This window comes from Vicugna pacos, chromosome 5 (assembly GCF_048564905.1).
Source record: "Vicugna pacos chromosome 5, VicPac4, whole genome shotgun sequence".
NCBI lineage: Eukaryota > Metazoa > Chordata > Mammalia > Artiodactyla > Camelidae > Vicugna > Vicugna pacos.
In genome coordinates this window covers 69,529,748-69,549,016 of record NC_132991.1, presented here as the reverse complement: position 1 = coordinate 69,549,016, position 19,269 = coordinate 69,529,748, and the positions used below count along the sequence as shown (strand labels likewise).

Genomic DNA, 19,269 nt, shown 5'->3' with positions numbered 1-19,269 from the left:
TGGTTAGTTCGATGGATACCAACAGTCAACACGTGCTGGTGTTACTTTTCTACCTACCGTCCTCACTTCAGGGAGAGCCAGGAAAATAAATTCTTCATTGCCCAAGACCTAATTGTTTCATGCTGCAAATAACTGATCCAAGACTTACTTGATCAAAGGCTTGTCCCAATTGCTCCTCCAGGGCTTCATTCTGCTCAGACAAGACATGGTTCCGCTTTAAGAGAGCTTGTCCAATTCGAGCAGCTAGCTCCAGATCACGATCTCTCTGTTAAAATACCAAATACATCTTCTCTTTGAGTACAAACAAAATTAAACGGTAGTTTAGAAATTCTGTAGTCATTTTTGCTAAACTCAAAACAATGTCCCAGAAAGCATCAAGATCCATTTTAATGCCCAGATACACACAAATGAATACAGAGTCTGACACACAAATGGTATGTTGGTTAAATGGATGACCACCATAGTTGGCATTTCTTTTCCTGATATCAAGTGAGATTTATTGATTACCCTATTAATTAGGATACAGCAACCCAACCTTCAAACTTATGACTATGGTGAATTAGAAAATCAATATAGCCTTTAAAAAGGAGGACAAGGCCTGACACAAAGTAAAAGTCCAATAAATATTTGTTGAATGCATTTGTCTATCAAGCATGATACAATAGGCATCTTGAAAACAGTTCCAATTAGGGCAAAGCTTATAAGCATTCAGAGCCAGAGGCTTAGAGGAAAGCATAATCAAGAGCCCTGTTGTCAACTAGTGTAAGAATCTTATTGTGAAATAAAACAGGGAATATAACAGACTGGAAGTTTTGAGGCTATAGGGTCCTTCTTAGAGTAAGAGAAGAAGGGAGTCTGCACAAGTTGGAGGTAATGATGCAGGGAGGCCTACAGAAAAGTCAAGCAAGGCAAGAGTTACTCTCTCTGGGTAAATGGTGATACTTAGCAATTGCACAGGAATCCCATCTATACGGTGGCGGTGAGGACAGTACTTTGTAGGATGGAAAACTGTCAATATACATGTAAGTGCCTTATAGTATATGAGTAGGGGTTCAGCTTACATTAATCACTATAAATAAAATTAAGCTCCCTATTCTTATTTGCTCCATAGCAACATGAAAACAGGTGGATGGATTATCTCTAAATTTTCAAGGCCCACTTATCTCATTTTCGATATAGGCTAAGTGGGATATACAAAATCATTCTGGGGAGCTGCTGGGGGTAAGAGGGGTATGGGGAGAAGTTTTCTTCAAAGAGAAGGACAGTTTCTATAAGATCAATTGAAAGTGAAGCATATGGAGAGACCTTTAAGACCACCACTTGGAAAAGATACACTACACATACTAAAAAGCCTGTCATGGACAAAGTGAGCTCAAATAATAGCTTAGACTGAAAGTAGAAAATGGAAGATGCTCCAAACTGTTGGTGTTGATTTATAACGGAGCTGTCTCTTGAATGGGCAGTTCTGTTTCAAGGTGAGTGACAACAGGGATTTATTAAAAAAATTTTTTTAAAGATTGTTTTTCTAGGACAGAGAAGGCAACCAGCATCATTATAACAATAACAACAAAAAATTAAGTCTTCCACAATTTCATAATAATAAACCTCAGAAACTGTTGACTTTGGTATGCCAGTTGCTCTAGTTATAACAACCTTATACAAAATAAGCCAGAGGAAAAACATCATCATTTTTCATTTGGTGTGTAAATTCTAAATGATTTTCAAGTTTTAGCTTTTTGTACCGTAGAAAAAGAAGATATATTCCTACCTCAGCCAGGAGGTGTGTAACCATGTCAATGTCATTGTAAGTTTTGGTCATCTGCTCCACCCTGTCTGTACCTAGAACTGAAACAGTAAAAACAACTAATCAGAGGATTTAGGAATAACATAAAGTTTTAAGTATTTATAAAAATTTAAAGGTAACAACAATCACAAACCCAGGCTTTTACAAAAAATATTTAGTATGAAAATATAGGTGAAAAAAGAAAAGGAGAGAAATATTTCATGTGCTAGATTCTCAGGAAATAGACCAATTACTACAAACAAAATGTACATCATACAGTGAATTAAGAAAGTATCAAATGATCACAAGGCAGTCAAAGGCTTGTCCCAACTTGACTATCTCCTTTTCCCCAAATAAGACTGAAACTTTGACTCACTCACACTAGAGAATGTGGGCCTGGAGAATTAATTAAATCACCAATTGTTTTATATCCTAATCTAAATTAAAGTTATTGAGGGGCAAGCTCGTGAGAAGTTACATATAAGAGAATTTAATTAGAATTCTGTTGTGATTATCTTCGACATCTGTGACCACCTATCGTGTGAGCTAGTACACTAAACGAGGAATAGGACTTGTAGAACCTTTTTGTAATTCTATTATCAATCATAACCCTTTTTAGCTTAATTAAAAACTCATTTTCTTTATGATAATCTTTATCATATGTAGGCCTCTACTATAAAATAAACTGTATGCTATACTATTACTTGCATAACTCAAACCCATTATTCCTGGCCCTCCATAAATTCAGTAACTGCACTTGACTAATTTAGTTCCAAAGAAAAGGACAAATATGACCCCAATGATTCTATGGTCAGAATATGCAATACCATTTTAAGCTAATGATGCATAATAAAAGAGGGGTCTTTTGACTTTGGAGTGTATTACATGAAACAGACTTGTGTTTGACTTTGACTGATTTTATAATTAGTTGCCGTAAAGTGTGAAAACTCAGAGGCTTGAAGCAGAAAAGCTGAATTCAGGTATCTGAGTGAGCTTGAACAAGTCACTTATCCCTCCTCAGATTCAGATTCCATACTTCTTAATATGGAGGTGGTAACACTCATCTCACAAGGTCATTAGGAGGTTCAAATATGATAATCTACTAAGCAGTAGTCAGTAAACTGCTAGGTATCATACAACTGTTTACAGTTATACTATTTAAACACAATGGGATGTATGAAACAGCCCTCATTAAAAATTCTCTGTAAGTAATGCACTGAGTTGGCAGCAGGTACTATTATTTAAGTCATTTGCAGTTCCTTAGTCCCATTTTAACACTGAGGTTGCCCCAAAGACACCATTAGATAGGTTCTACTTTAATTTGAGCCTCTTATTTTTCTTCCTAGCATCACTGCTTAAAATAAAACTGGGAATTACCCAGAGCTTAATTATTAATGATAATCTTGCTCCTAGTTGAAAGTAAAACAAAATTGTTAGATTGACAGTATCAGGAGAGAGTTGAAAAACTTTTAAACTGAAATTTAAAAGACTTTTTAAAAAATCCAGAAAGAAACATTTTTACTCCAAAAGAATTTGTATTTACAAGTTGAAAAACAATTCTATAATTTAACCACAGGGATAAAGGAAACAGCCTTTTGGGCCTAAGGAACCTTCACAATTTAACTTGGTAGCATAGAAGGAACAAAGGATTACAAATTAAGGCAGATGCTTACAGTGTTTGGTCTTTTCTACTTCTGGTCTCAATAATATGATGAGAGAAAAAAAATCAAGTCAGTATATCTATGCTCTAAACTACAGAAAACTAGCCAATGATTGCAAAAACAAATGTGGCACAGGGCATGGGTCTCAACTCCAGATTCTAATTTAATTCATTTGGAGGAGCCCCTGGGCACAAGTAGGAAGTAAAGGTGCCCCGAAGTTCTGATGCGAAGCGAGGGAAGAAAACCACCGATCCGGGTTCACATGCAAAGCAAGAACCAGGAATCCTGCAGACTCAGTTAAAAACAGTTTTTATATAACTAATTCAAAAAACACATGACATGGCTTATATTACATGACTGATTAGAGTTGAAGATGAAGTGGCCAATTTAATTGAAGTAAAACTAGAAAGTTAAGAATGTAATAAAATGCTGCGAGGTACAAGTCATACATGATGAAAGGGGAACAGAAAATGAAGGACACAGTAATACAGAAATCTTTATAATAAAACATTTTAGTGAGGAGAAACTAAAATATATTTCCTATTAAATGCTTACCATCTGTCATAGTCTGACAATTTAAAGCTAAACCTTAAGAAGTTATCTAGTTTTCTGATCTCATTTTCTTATATGAGGAACCTTGACTGAGAGGAATTATGTGACATGTCCAAGATCACCAAGCAAGCTATTAGTGGCCAAGCTAAGATAATAATAAGATGGTGATAACAACTCCCATCTCACAAGGTGACCCAAAAACCCCTAGGTCTGCTCACTCTCAGAGATGGGCTCTTTGCACCATGCTGCTGTTTTTACCACAGCCCCACCAAGAGCAAAGGCTTTTATCTAATAAAATACTATCTATCAGCAAACAACATAGGTCCCGATTTTGTTTTTAAAGTGTAAGCATATCTATACAGACACAAGAGAGGCTGGAAGGATACACCTTAAAAAATGTTAATAGCGGTTATCTTTGGGTAGGGATTATGGTTGATTCGTTGTTCACTTTTTAGTTTTCTGCTAATTTGCCATGAAGAACAAATGTTGTTTTTGCAATCAAAAAATAGCAGCTTTTGTTAAGAGGTTTCAAAAAGGAAAAATGAGTTTTCAAATGCTTAAATATTCATTACAGTAAAGAAGCTAGATAATGCAACTAGAATTCTCCAATTCTTATGTTTTATGTGAAACAGTCTATATACCACCAAGCCCCAAAGGGTGGGCCACCTCAATTGCACAAGGTCACTCAGTTGATGCCAGTCAGTCACAAAGTATGTAGGAACACAACGGATTCCTCTCTGCAGCCTGATCAGCTCTGTCTTCTCTTCTTTAACACAATACTCCTGATAAAGACAGGCTGCTTGGGGAGATTCCAAAAGTACTCATGGCAAAGCTCTTAAGTGCCCTCTTGGCATTTAGACATTGTGATTAAATGCTTCCAACGCGACAGACTAATTCTTCACTCTAATTCTGTAATCAAGAATGCAGAGCTTAGCAGGTTAACTTTATTATAACGAATCCTATCAAGTCCTGTTTTCCCTTTAGTTCTCAAAGGTTAAAATAAAAATATGTTAAATGGTACAGAAATTAGCAATGTTCCTTGGTTGACTCCAGACATCACCTTTCTAACTCCCTAAAAAAATTTTATACATCAGGGAGAGGATAAACATTTTACACAACAGTTTTGGTTTCCAAAGGTTGTTAATTAATGTTCAACATTTATATTTAATATTTGGAGAATCTAATGTTTCTGAGAAAACATGGGGGGTAGATATACATAAGCACTTTGCTAATTCTTATTTTATGTTATGGATACATAATCTCACATCAACCATCCTCCAAATATTTTCAGATGGAAAATGCCAATGTTAATCCATTTTGACACCCCTGTCATTTATATGAGAACTTGAATAGTTCTCTCATATGTCCTTTTTCAAGATCTAGAGTTTTTACCACAATTACCTAATTTGAAGAGACTTCTAATCTTTCATCATTCTCCAGCCCTCCTACACCAAAACCCAAAAATGATACACAAATGCTGCCCGTGTGGCAGAGTAAAAACTGCATAGTTCCTGATAACTACAGACAAGTCTTGAGGTTTTAACCCCAAAGAAGTGGTTCTTGCTGCTATAATACAGAGAATATTTCTACAATAAAACAAACAAACAAACAAACAAACAAACAAAATTGCCTTCAAAAGAACTGAGACAGAATAAAGGAGGCTGATGATATACGCTGTCTAGGACAGCCCTTCTCAGCAGGGTTCCAGGGGAGAATTAAGTCCTATAGATAATGATGTGAGTGACAATTTTCTCAGTTCTCCCAGGAATAATACCTAGCTAGTACATGACACATAGGGGATAAGGTAATCCCTTCTACAATAGATGTCTTAGGGCATATGACTTAATTCTTCTGTGGAACTAGCTGAGAGGATTATAAATCTGCTAACCTCTCCAACTCGACTGAAGATTAATGCTTCCCGAATATTATCAGTTATATTTCTTTCCCTGCCAATACAGATTAATGATTTTTGAGGGCAGAGCTTGAGGAAAAGTATAACTATCTACCGGAAGTAATAATTTCTACAACTATATTTCCCTGCAAAATTTTACACCCTCCCTAATTCCTTAAATTCTCCAATTAATATCACAGTGAAATGGCCAGATGGCTTTGGTCAACAATGCTCTGGATAAGAGGCTAAAAGCCTTAATTTAGTATTCAGTTACTTAAAAGATTTCTCGAGGACAGAAATAGTTTTGAGTTTCCAATTCAAGTTTAAAAAAGGTTTACAATTCTTTTTCTGAGCAGTAAGTAATCTGGTTATAGGAAAGTACTAATAAAAGCAAGTTAATGATTACTATGAAAATGAGGATTTCACAACAAAAATCATTCTCCAGCTAGAATCTTTAAAAATAGCAAAGCGCCCATTGGGAAAATATTGAGGGCTTGATAGAATCTCATATCTAATTCAAATGAAAGTAACTTTATAAAAACACAATATTGAACTTAGAGGTTTATTACATATTTAACAGCTACTACACATATATCTTTATAATGAATGAATAAAAAAAAGTAAGCTCAGCTGAATGCAGATTTTTGGAATCTGCATTCCAAAAAGTCAAAAGCAAAAATGATCTCCTTTAACCCACAACTCAAAAACAAACAAACAAACAAACAAACTCCCTATTTTAAAGTTTAAAAATAAAGTTATTTTATTTTAAAGTTATTTAGTTTTCTCACTTTTAAGAGCTTGGTGTATAACGTACTTATTTTCAGGACAAATTTGGCTTAGTTTCTCACTGAAATATTCTCTCTGAATCCTTAAGTAAATGATGATTACTATATAGTGTGCACTTATTTCTTCTTGGCATTATTAAAACTCCTTACATATCCAAGAACTATACTTTTTAATGACTTGACAAGTTCGTGTGATTTATGCCTGTTTAATAGGGAAGATATGAGTCAAAAAGTTGATGGCTCAAGATATTAAACTTATTAAAATAATATGTGTTGAGAGATATAAAGGAATATTACAATTTTAAATACTTTCACTACTTTTTAGAAAGAGTTCCTTTTTCTACTCAGTCAGAGGAAAGTATCAAGTAAAAGGTGGGAGAAATGGGAAACTCTGAGTGTGCTTGCAACCCTGGACACACAGTCATAAGAATGATAAGCTTTCTGTGTTCAGATGTAACACAATTAGGATCATTTCTTTGTGTTGTTAAATCAGTTCAAGTTAAAGTAGGTACACACTGAACAATGGCTAGGGACGTCAAACGTTTTAAAATTCAACACCAAGACACACATGATCTTTAGTACAATGGACAGACTCTAAAATACTCACTCATATAACGGAAAGTCTCTTCAGCAAGGACTGGAGAGAGGTCATCAGACGCATGCTGCTGCTGTTGTGGGGACTGAGTCCAGTCTTGATTTTCATATAGAAAGAGAGAGTCCACTCTCAGCTTATATTGGGGTAGCTGTTCTTCCAGCAGGCTTACCAGTTCAACTTCAGGGAGATCTTCATTGGAGCAGACATCTAAAGAAGAGAGTCCATGTAAATGAATCCAACATATTTTAATTCACGTAGCTACAGAGGAAAATCGGTGAAATTAGTTCTGTGGACGTAGGATAACCAAACAAACATTAGTCAAGATCGTTTCACCTGTGATTTTTACTCTAATTACACCTTATCTAAAAATATATTGCTTAGGGGGTATACCTATGTTTCTATAGTTTAAATGAATTTGGACAAATTTCTTATTTCCTCCTTATCAATCTGTTTAGTGCTGCTTAAAAGAGATCTGATCTCAAATGACTTATATGCTTGGAGGAAAAAGGCAACACAAAACAACCAGTAGCAAATAGCCAGTTCAAAAGGAATAAAATTATATAGCCTTCATTAATAGAATTTGAACTCTGTGGGAGGATTCTTCAAAATCTGGAAAAATTACATTTTAGTATACTCTCACAGCAGCTAGATATAAAAAGAAATGAATGTTTACTGGTTAAATGTTATATAGTAATGTTAACATTCCAGCACAGTGCTGTAGCACTGGCACTGGAATAAGTACTTAATCATTTTTATTTTAGAGATATGATACCTTTAAAGTCCTGAATACCTTTCACATTACTACTCTCGCATCTGCACACCTCTAACTCCTCCTGCATACACAACTCTGAACACATTTGGGCCTCTCTGCCTTTACGTGCTTGCTCCTGGCTTCTTGTTCTAAATACTGCTCATCATTTAACACCTCCCAAATTTAGCAGTTTCCAAAAAAAAAAAAAAAAGTTATCCCTTTTAACATGCTTGAAATACTAGGGCCTAAAAATAGAAAAAATACAGGATGTCATTCCAACCCTCTCGTTATTAAAAGAGATCTGGTATTTCCTTTGTGGGAAGCCTAAAGAAACATGTTCTAAACTCTGGTAAACAACAACAAAGAATAACAAACATTTAAAGAAAACATACCTTAAGAGAGTAAGTCTCAACTACTTAACCTTAACAATGCTGACATTAATCAAATCAAATACGAGGAGGCTGAAAATATGACAATCCTATTCACCCAGAAGGACAAGCAGAGGCTTCATAACTATGAAGAACGAGGTACATAATCACAGAGAGGAGGTACTAAATATAGTTCTAAAGAAGCTTCTCTCAACCCTTAGTGGACCTCTTAAATAAAAGCTCTGAAAATACATACAAATTCTATTACTATGAATTTCATGTGACTATTCAAACTTTTCCAGCCACAAATGTGTCACCTACAGATTGTCACTGTAATACTTGCAGGAAGAGGTGACTAAATACGTGCAGATCTTGAAAGAGACTCTTAGGCCTGCAAGGGTATAATGAAAATGAAGAAGAAAAAACATTCATTAAAAGAACTACTATTCCCTAGACATTTTCTTTTAATAAAAATTAACGGCATTCTGTGAAAATCCAATTCCTTACTTCCAAAAGGTAATTTTAAAAATCAGCATTCAATCAAGGTTTCATAGATTCAACTAAATATTCTTCAGACCAGCTCTTCCTATTTGCTTCTGTATTTCTGATAATGTGCCACTTACTGCTTTCCTGATTGTCTAGTCTTAACAGCCCCCTCACTACGTTTTTACCATCCAAATTTCTTTTCCTTATGCTCACTTCTTTCTAGCCACATTACCTCCACTTAGGTTCAAGGCCTCCTCTTATTTCTCTTGAATATGACCTCAAAACTGGTCTGTCCTCATTACACTGATATTTTCCTCCACATCTTCATATCTTATTATATCATTCTCCCACACAAAGCTAAGAGAGGTCTGGATTTCATGCAGCCAGAGTAGAAAAACCTATGAATAGCTGGGACAATCAGTAACGGTCCTAGGAGAGTCGTGTCCACTGGCAGTAGTGTTAAATTAATGCTAGAATAAAGCACATTAGAGTATGGTTTAAAGTGTGATCTAGAGGCTCAGATAACAAAGATTAAAAACAAACCCCCAAAGGACTGACCTCATCAGCAAGTAACTCAAGGACTTGCTAAACAGTAAAAGTCTTCCTAGGAAGACAACAAAATTCAGACACCAAAGAACATAACGTTCAAAATATTCTGCATTTGATAAAAAAATTACTAGATGTGGAAAGAACAAGCGAATTGTAACCCATTACTAGTTGGAAAATGAATCAACAGAAATAGGCCCCATAATACTGTCAATTGTCTATGAAGTTTACATAATTCCATTCAAAATTCCACCACTTTTTTTTGGTTGAAATTGACAGTCTGGTTTCAAAATTTATATGGAAATGTGAAATATCTAGAATGGCCAAAATAATTTTTAAAAGAGAACAAAGACCAAGAATTTATACTACCTGAATTCAAGATTTACTGTAGAGTTACAGTAATCAAGACAATGTGATATTTACAGAAAGATAGACTTAGGGATTAAAGGAACAGAATGAAGAGTCCAGAAATAGACTCAAACATACATCATCAAGCGATTTTTCAATAAAATTACCAAGGTAATTCAATAGGGTAAAAGATAATGTTGTCAACAAATGGTGTAGGAACAACTAAACATTCAATTGGGGAAAACAAAATCTGGACCCTAACCTCATTCTATACTCAAAGTTGATTATAAAATGGACTGTTGACCTAAATATAAAAGCAAAAACTATAAAATTTTAAAAAGAAAACAAAAGAGAATATCTTTGTGATCTTGAAGTATGCAAAGATATCTTAGAAATCACACAAAAAAATATGAACTATAAAAGCAAAAACTGATAATGAGGCTTCACCAAAACTTAAAATTTTTGCTCTACAAAAAGACACCATTAAGAAGATGGAAAAACAAGCCACAATCTGGAAGAAAATATGTGCAACCCATTTATCTAACAAAGGATTTACATCTAGAATAATAAAGAACATTTGCAATTCAACAGTAAGACAAATATAAAAATGGGCAAATGATTTAAATAGACAACTCAAAATAAGATCTAGAAATAGCCAATAAACACAAGAAAAGATACTCAACATCATTAGTCATCAAGGAAAAATAAGTTAGAACCACAGAGATAGCAGTACATATCTGCTAGAATGGTTAGAATCAAAAACACTGACATTACCAAGTGCTGATGCTGTCAAGCAGAGGTAAGCAAACTATGGCTCACAGGCCAGTTGGAGCCTGCTGCCTCTGCCTAGTTTTGCCAATCAAGTTTTATTGAAACACAATTTCATTTGTTCTTTTACATACTGTCGATGGGTGCTTTACTACTATAAGGACAGAGTTTAGTTGTTGTAACTTGGCAATAAAAACTAATGAACTGTTGACACATACTACAACGTAGATAAATCTCAAAAACACTTTGCTTCATTAAAAAAGCCAGATACAAAAGACACAGATTAATTTATATGAAATTGTAGAACAAGCCAATTTTACCTATAGTAACAGAAAAGCACACTGCTAGTTGCCTGGAGTCAGCAGTTGAAGGGGGAGGAGACTTTGGTAAAAGGGAACTTTGGGGGATAATAAAAATGTTCTACAACTTGATTGTACTAGTGGTTACATGACTGAATATATTTGTCAAACCAAACTGTACACTTAATGGGTCCATTTTATTGTATCCTAATGCAAATATCTCAATAAAGCTGAATACAAAATGGGGAGAAAATCTTTGGGTTTAGATGGGTTTCAGAATTTTATGGAGTTTTAGAAAAGTAATACCGTCCATTTACTGTATGTTACATAACATCTCCAAATGGTTTTGTAGCAGCACCCCATATTTAAATATATTAATATACTTTCAGCAAACATAAATATTTAAACTAAATGAGATAAGTCTAGAAACAGCTGCATAGGTCAGGTTTTGTGGACCGATGAGTTTTACAAACAAATTTCAGAAAAAACTGGGTGTATAGTTTTTTCAGTCTTGCAGATAAGGACTTATGGGGCTGCACCTGTGTTTGCATACACTGTATGCCATGAGAGCTTCTTATGTACAGGTATTGTAGTCAGGTTCCTGCAGGGCATAGAAACACAAGCACCTCTGTCCTTGTGGAGATGGGAAGACAGGAATAGGAAGACAAGATAGGGAGAGGAATATAACGAACGCAGTTCCTACTGACCAGGGCTCACGCGTACAGGGAGTGAGATTTAGACAACAAACAACACGCAGGGCAGATTTTGATAATGTGTTAGGAGACCAGGGAAAAAAAGATATTAATTCAGTTGGTCTCTGAGGAGATCAGGCTGGAAAGGGAAGCTGGGTTTCATCATGGCAGGTCTTACACAAATTTTATCCCGTATGCAATAGCACTTTATTTATTAGACTGCACTCACCAGTGATGCTCTCTGAGTCTCTGTGATTGATATTCATGAGGTTTTCTTCACCTGTCGGTGATGTAAAATTGGCATTCTGGGATTGATTCATGCAAGCTCCTTTTTTGCTTTGGTTGAGAAGGACAGCTTTGGTTTGAATCAGAGGAAAGAGAAGCCATCAAGCCATTCAATAAAGAAAGGATCTGGTCAAATGGATATTTTCTTTTAAACAGATTTTTTCTGATGAGTCAAATGACATCTGGAGCAATGAGTGTTCTCATGTGATTATCATACCTTGGATGGTCATGACCTAAAACAAAGAACACATCAGGTGACTTCAGAATTCAGCAGGTCTTTAATAACGGCAGTCCAATTACCCGGAATGTCTGTCATTAAGAATGTTTTCCTAATGATACACACCACATGGATAAATCTCAAAATAGTTATGCTGGATGAAAGAAGTCAGACAAATAAAGTTTATGATTCCATTTATATAAAATTCTAGAAAATGTAAATTTATCTATAGTGACAGAAAGCAGATCAGTGGTTGCCTGGGGTTGAGTAGGGATTATCAAGGTGCAGAAAAGTTTGGGGGATGAGAAATATGTTCATTATTTTGATTGTGATGATAGTTTCACAAATATATACATATGTCAAAACTTACCAAATTGTATATTGGAAATGTGTGCAATCTAATGTAAATTATAATTCATTAAAGCTGTTTAAAAATTTTAAAGATAATCAACTGTTCAAAGTAAAATAATAATAAAACTTTGTGGGTTTTATAACATGCAAAGAAGTAAAATATATTAAAACAATAGCATAAAGGCCTGGAGAAGAAAAATGGGAATATACTGTTGCAAGGTGTTTATACTATATATGAATTAGTAAAATATAACTCAGAAGTAAACTATGATAAATTTTAAAATGTATACTACAAGCCCTGAAGCAACCAATAAAATAATTCAAGAATTATAGATAATAAACCAACAAAGGAGATGAAATGGAATAACATAAAGCTGGATTTCTCAACCGTGGAACTACTGATATTTGGGGCTAGATAATATTCTGTCATGTGTACTGCAGGATGTTCAGCAGCATGCCAGCAGAATCCTCTCCCCAGACTCTCTCCCAGTTTTAACAGCTCAGAATGTCTCCAGACATTATCAGACGTCCCCTGGAGGACAAAACTGTCCCCAGTTGAAAATCACTTAAATAAAAGATGTCGACCTCACTTAAAATTAAAATCAATAAAAATGTATAGAAAATATTTTTCATCCATTAGATTAGTAAACATGAAGTTAGAGGGTATGGAGAATGCAGCACTCATACTGTGGATAAAAGTGCAAATTGATACAAGCTTTCAGAAAGGCTATTTGGCAATGCTTACCAAACTTTCCAATGCATATATACCATAATTTAACAATTCTACCATTAGGAATTTATGTGATGGATATACTCAAAGAGTATGCTAAGATGTATGTATAAGGATGCCCATACGATATTTTCTTTTTTTAAAGCATATACACAGAACTGGAATCAAAATATCTATAAAAATAGTTTGATAACAGTTCATATGAAGGACTACAATGCATAGGTGTGCACTTTAAAAAAAACAATTGTTACCAGTTAAGAAAACTGTTCAATATTAACTATAAGCCTAGCTTTATATCAAAAGACAGTCTCTACTAAATAGTGTCTACTTGGCAACTTGCAGCTTCTATTTATGGCTAATTTGTTCTCATGCCTACTATTTACAGGCATCATAAACATTCAGTGCTTTTACAAGAGTCACCCACAAGAAATAGAAAAGCCCAAAATAAAAGCATTAAAGGAGACTGAAAATGGTCACAGAGGTAGCACAGAGAGGCACTCTCAGCAAATACCAGGGAAAGAATTTCTGAGACAGAATGCGCAACAGAATTAAACATTACAGAGAAGTCAAAAGAGTTACTTGGTTTAAAAGAGGTGGCATAAGAAGACCATAAAATCAACAGTAACCTTCTGGAAACCAGGTCAACCAAGAGGTTAGGTCCAAAGCCAGGCTGCAAGTAATCAAGAAAGACGGTAAGAATGGAGTTTAGTGAGTGTAGACCAATATTTCCAACATCTAGGCTTTCAGATTTCCACGGACCAGTAAAATTTCAAAAACTTCTGTGGTTACTGGCATAGTGTTGCTGTTTTTATACTTCATAAGTGAAAAAATATACACAAAAAATCCAACATAACAAAAAACAGTCCTTCCTCCAAAAGCTTATAATTTTGTGTTGGCATAACAAAAATTTTTCTATATTTGAATTATACATTTAAAAAGTTTCTTAAATTCTATTTTACATATATAACTATTTTCTTGAAACATGTTTGCCAATATAGCAATCTGCCCTAGCCAGTGCAATGTGAAGTAAAGATCAAAAGTATTTGTTTAGGTATGTCGATTTTAATTCCAGTTGTCAAATACTCATTTTCATATTCAAGATCAGCCTATTATTATATGCAATTAAACTCTTCCCCATGTACTATCTGATTGTCCAAATTGCCATGCCCAAATAAACCACTGCAAGGGGAATGGAAATAAAATGGGATCAAACCAATAAAGACTTGTCCACCCCTGGAAATCAGGAGGAGAAAGAAAGCAACTTCCCTGAATATTTGAACATCAGGAATCTGAACAAAATCTCAAAACAAAATCTCAACTAAAGAATCAATGATGATTCTTGAGTAGGCAACCAAAAATGATCTGCTATGTAAGTCTCCATGTCACATGTAATTTTTATCAAGGTCTTTTAAATTATAATACTTTAGAGACCCAAATTCACAGATTATGAATCCAGTGATCTATTTTTAAAAATAGAATGGCAATGTAAATAAAAGAATAAACATGCTACTGTCTAATAGGCTATGTAGTACAGAGTCGGTAACCTACTGACTGAATTTGACCTGCCACCTGTTTTCTATAACCTGTGAGCTAAGAATAGGTTTCACATTTTTAAATGGTTGGAAAAAAATCAAAGCTAAAATGTTTCATGATATGTGACAATTATATGAAATTCAAATTTCAGTGTCTCTGAATAAAGTTTCACTGGAACACAGCCATGCTCATTTGTTTATGTGTTGTCAATCCGTTGCTTTCATGATACGATGGCAGAACTTAGTCATTGTGACAGAGACCCTATAGCCAGGCAAAGCCTAAAATATTTACTATCTGACCCTTTACAGGGAAAGTATTCCAACTCCTGATCTAGTAGTAAAATAATTCAACCATCTATCTAAATCAATAAGTTCCTAGACCAACTTCTGAAACAGGGAACCCTCAACATTTAGATATACTTGTGATTAGATCATTATCGCTAAAAGAATTTCAGTAAAGAACAGAGTTCTACTTTCTACACCTACAAGCGTATTTAAAAGTTATTTTCAATTTCTAAGAAAGCATTTTTTTTTTTAAGTTGTAAGTTAGAAATCTTCTTGTGAAGAAGGAAGTGGAGAGGGGAGGGAAGATAAGAAAGGAAGAAAGAAAAAGAAGAGAAGAAGCAGGAGGGGGAGGATGAAAAGTGATAAAAGCAAAGTGCCTCCCAAATTGGTTCCTAAAAAAAACTGTGGTTCTCAATCATATTGTGATAAAAGACCACTGTGAAAATCTAATGATAACTTTGAGACTTTCTGCCTGCCACTACCACTCTGTTACACATTGGCTGGTTTAATCTTATATTTACAGTATGATTCCTGGTTTTTTGTTTTGGAGTTTTTAAAATTTTTTTGATTTTTATATTTACATATATCACATAGGAACACAAAAAATCTATATAAGTTTCAACTATGAATGCTAGATCTTTGCTCTAGTGAATTGCTCTTTAATTAGTTTTAGAGGTTTTGTTAATGATTTGTTCTTAACTTTCACATACAAGAATAAAGAAAACCAAGGAACTAAGTCCACCTCCAGAGTCATGCAGGGCAATCCAGGAACCTTCCCAACCTTCACAATGTGCATCAGGTCAGAGGTAATCTGAAAGTGATATGTTCTTCCTGATGACTCTTTAGAACTAAGTAAACCCTTTGGATACACCCTGTTCTAGAGCTGAGCTCCTCAGAGGATTAGTATGCTGAGTATAGGACAATGTATGTACCTTGGTATTAGACACACCTGAATTTTATCTTATTTACTGATTTTCAGGCTCTGAGCACATTATTTAACAGTTCCTAATTGTCAAGGTGGGAGTAACAATTAACTACTCTTTACAGGAAGGGTAAGGGATGAGGACTAAATGAAGACTAGAAATTCCTAGCCTGGTACCTGACATCCATTCAAATGCTCATTCCCTCTAGCTTCCCTCTCACTTGGGCTGAAGAAAAGATGATGTCCTGTGCCTAATGTTTCTTAAGTTTCTGCCTTAACAGTCAGCTGTGAGCCCAGAATGCCTACCCTGTTTGCATAGATGTAGCCTAAAGATTACTTCCAAATAATCTTCATATAGAAAGAGATAAGGATTAAGCAATGAAGTGACAAGTGTCACAAACAGGACTGCTAAGGGAGATTATTCCTGAAGCTAGTTCCTTCACAGATTCTGGGAAAGGGCTCTTATAATAAAAAGCTTAACAATAACTAATACCTTCATTCATAGCATAATGGCTGTATTAGTTTCCTATTGCTGCTACAACAAATTACCACAAATTTCATGGCTTAAAACAACACTAATTTATCTTACAGTTCTGGACCTCAAAGGATGAAATAGTTTCAATGGACCAAAACCAAAAGCCAAGGCATTGGCAGAGCTGTGCTTCCTTTGGAGGCCCTAGGGGAGAATCCATTTTCCCTAGCTTCTAGAGCTACATTCCTTGGCCCAGGGCCCCTTCCTCCATCTTCAAAGCCAGCAACACAGAATCTTCAAATCTCTTTCTCTGCTTCCATTGTCATATGCCTTTTCCTGCCAAATCTCCTGCTATCTCCCTCATAAGGACACCCATGATTTCATTTAAGGCCCAACTGGATAATCCAGGATAATCTATCTCCCCATCTCAAAATCCTTAATTTAGTCCCTTCTGCAAAATCCCTTTTGCCATATCAGTTAATATTCACAGGCTCCAGAGAATTAGGGTCTGGATATCATTGAGGGCCATTACTGAGCCTACCACAGTGGTTAAGAACATGGATTCTGAATCGCAGCTCTCCTACTTACTAGTTGTATGACCGCGGACAAATTACTTAACTTCATTTTTTCATCTGTAAAATGGGCCTAATAACACAGTCTACTTTATTGGGTTGCTATGGGGATTAAGTGAGTTATGAGAGGATAACAGTAGCACCTACTTTGGATGGTCACTGGGAAAATTACATGAGTTAATACACGTAAAGCTCTTAGAACAATACCTTAGAATACAGTAAATGCTATGCAAATATTAGTTACTATTATTTCCATCACCACCAAATAGTACAATTTTTACTATTATTATTATTATACTATTATTATTATTATACCTCACACAAATTTGGGCACATTGTAAACTCTACTCTTGACTGCTTAATGGCTTCTTCTCTCAACCTAAGAAGTCACATTTACTTCCCACCCTCTGATGAGTGATGTTAGTTTAGTGCCATTAATCATCTTCTTTCTACTTCTCTGACGTATGAATAAACAGAAAGCTTGCAGAATCAGAGTCCTAAATGTAGTAGAAACGAAACCCTGGCAAGCACAAACACATCTTCAGTGCCCTTTCTCGTTTGTACACACACATCCTTAGTACTTCCTTGAGTACCATCTACTTACTCTGCTGGATCTTTATTCACTCTTTTTAGGAACAACTTCACAGCTTTTCTTTATAAAACAATCAACCAAGCATGCATTACTTAATAAGCCAGCCTTTGTAATTCTTGCATATTTAGGAGAGAATAGAGTAAGCTAGCCAAGTGGCTTATTTTAATAAGAATGAGACTTAAAAAGAACAAACAAACCATGTCACTGATAATAAATATTGCTGGCAGAATACAACATGCTGATGACTTAGATAGTTTAGCCTAGCCATGGAAACAAAATGGTCAACAGTAAGGGCCTAAATATAGGCCCTGTGCCTTAAAAAATTCTTGCTACTTCCTTAAAACAGGATACTCTGGCCCAAACAGCCTTGTAGGAAGGCTAAAATAATTCAGGGACACTTCATTTTGACGAGAGTGCAGAGCCTAAAATTACTGTAAATATAATGATGTAACAAACATTTAAATTGGAAATATATTTTATAATTTTATTGTACAAATAATACTTTGGAGATTAATTTAAGATACATATTGGCTGCTGATCTGCACGCAGAAGTGGCAACAGTGCCAATCAACCTCCAGCCGCAGCTCTTGTAGGCAGTGACAACCTTAATCCAGACAAAAAACCTGTATAATTTACAAAATAAATGTACCATGATCTCACATTAATAATGCATCTCACAGTGACAGAGACTCACTAATTTTAATACGTCTGGTTACATCAAACATAAAAATTTACAAAAAAAACACAATAATTTTAAAACCAGATATTGAACCACAAGAAGACCTTGATAGCTTCAGCGCTCAGAGCTGAAAAAAAAAGGGAGGCAAGAGGGTGTTGTGTCACCACCAAAATCTGATCTGGACAGTGAGCAGCAGACCTCACAAAGGCAGAGTCCAGCTGGGCCGATGAACCACTGTATACTCCATCTGGTACCACCATTCCACCAGCAATTATAAAGTTCACCCTGGGGAACTATCTGGTCCAAGCAAATATCTGGTCCCTCTTTTTCTGTGTCATTCAATTTAATGACCAGTAGGGTTTTCAGAATACAAAATATATAGAGGCAGCTCTACTTATAAACAGGATGGATTCCAAAAGCTGTAAAATCCATTCGTTTCAAAGTTCAAAAGTTCACAAGTGAGATTTAGGTTTATAGGGTCCACATTCCCTCCTAGCTGATATGTTTTTGGCATTTTAAAAAAAAGTGCCCTGTTTTGTTTACAAAGAACATTTACCGAGGCAGGCAACCCCTCCCTGCCACAATCTCTAGCAACATAAGGGAGGGAACCTCTGGCAGCTAAGGAATCCACACCAGAGTTTCACTCGAAGATTAGAAAAGGCCTTAAACCCATGGTGCCATCTGTGGTTTTTGATAAGTTTCCACAGCACCAATTTCACTCACCACGCTGTCTTTAAGTTCCTGAACTTCAACTTTAACCCGAAGTAACCTTTGACTAAATGGGCATCTCACTTTAATGATGATCCTCTGCTAAAACCATTTCAAATATTCACATTTCTTCACCTTTGGCTGACTGTCAACTCCACAGATACATCTTTTTTCACGTATCCTGGGATTGCCCTTCATAATCATTCTTATTGCCCAATCATATAGGTAATGAGTAATTTTCTCACTTCAATTTTTTTACACTATTTCTATTTTAGTGTCCATCTGTCTGTCACTAGCACTGCTTTCAGAGACAAAATGGGGCTTGTAATATTTATACGATACCTCAAAACTATATGTGTGTAAAACAAACAAAATAATGGCTGAGTTGAAAGTGACCAC

General features: G+C 35.3%; 1 protein-coding gene across 8 annotated transcripts in view; it reads right to left on the bottom strand.

Moving 5' to 3' along the window:
* The window catches only part of TRAK2 (trafficking kinesin protein 2), a 55,575-nt gene that overhangs the window by 17,850 nt on the left and 18,456 nt on the right, over positions 1-19,269 (bottom strand). For 6 of the 8 annotated variants that reach the window (XM_072961466.1, XM_006205182.4, XM_072961465.1 and 3 more), the window contains 4 exons: positions 11,755-12,043; positions 7,280-7,474; positions 1,769-1,845; positions 149-265 (listed from right to left, as the gene is read on the bottom strand). In XM_072961466.1, coding sequence (XP_072817567.1) covers positions 149-265; positions 1,769-1,845; positions 7,280-7,474; positions 11,755-11,845 — 480 coding nt within the window. In that variant the 5' untranslated portion in view covers positions 11,846-12,043. Of the gene's footprint in view, positions 1-148; positions 266-1,768; positions 1,846-7,279; positions 7,475-8,039; positions 9,531-11,754; positions 12,044-19,269 lie in introns of those variants that run through there. The other 2 variants (XM_015240037.3, XM_072961467.1) reach the window with 2 other exon arrangements.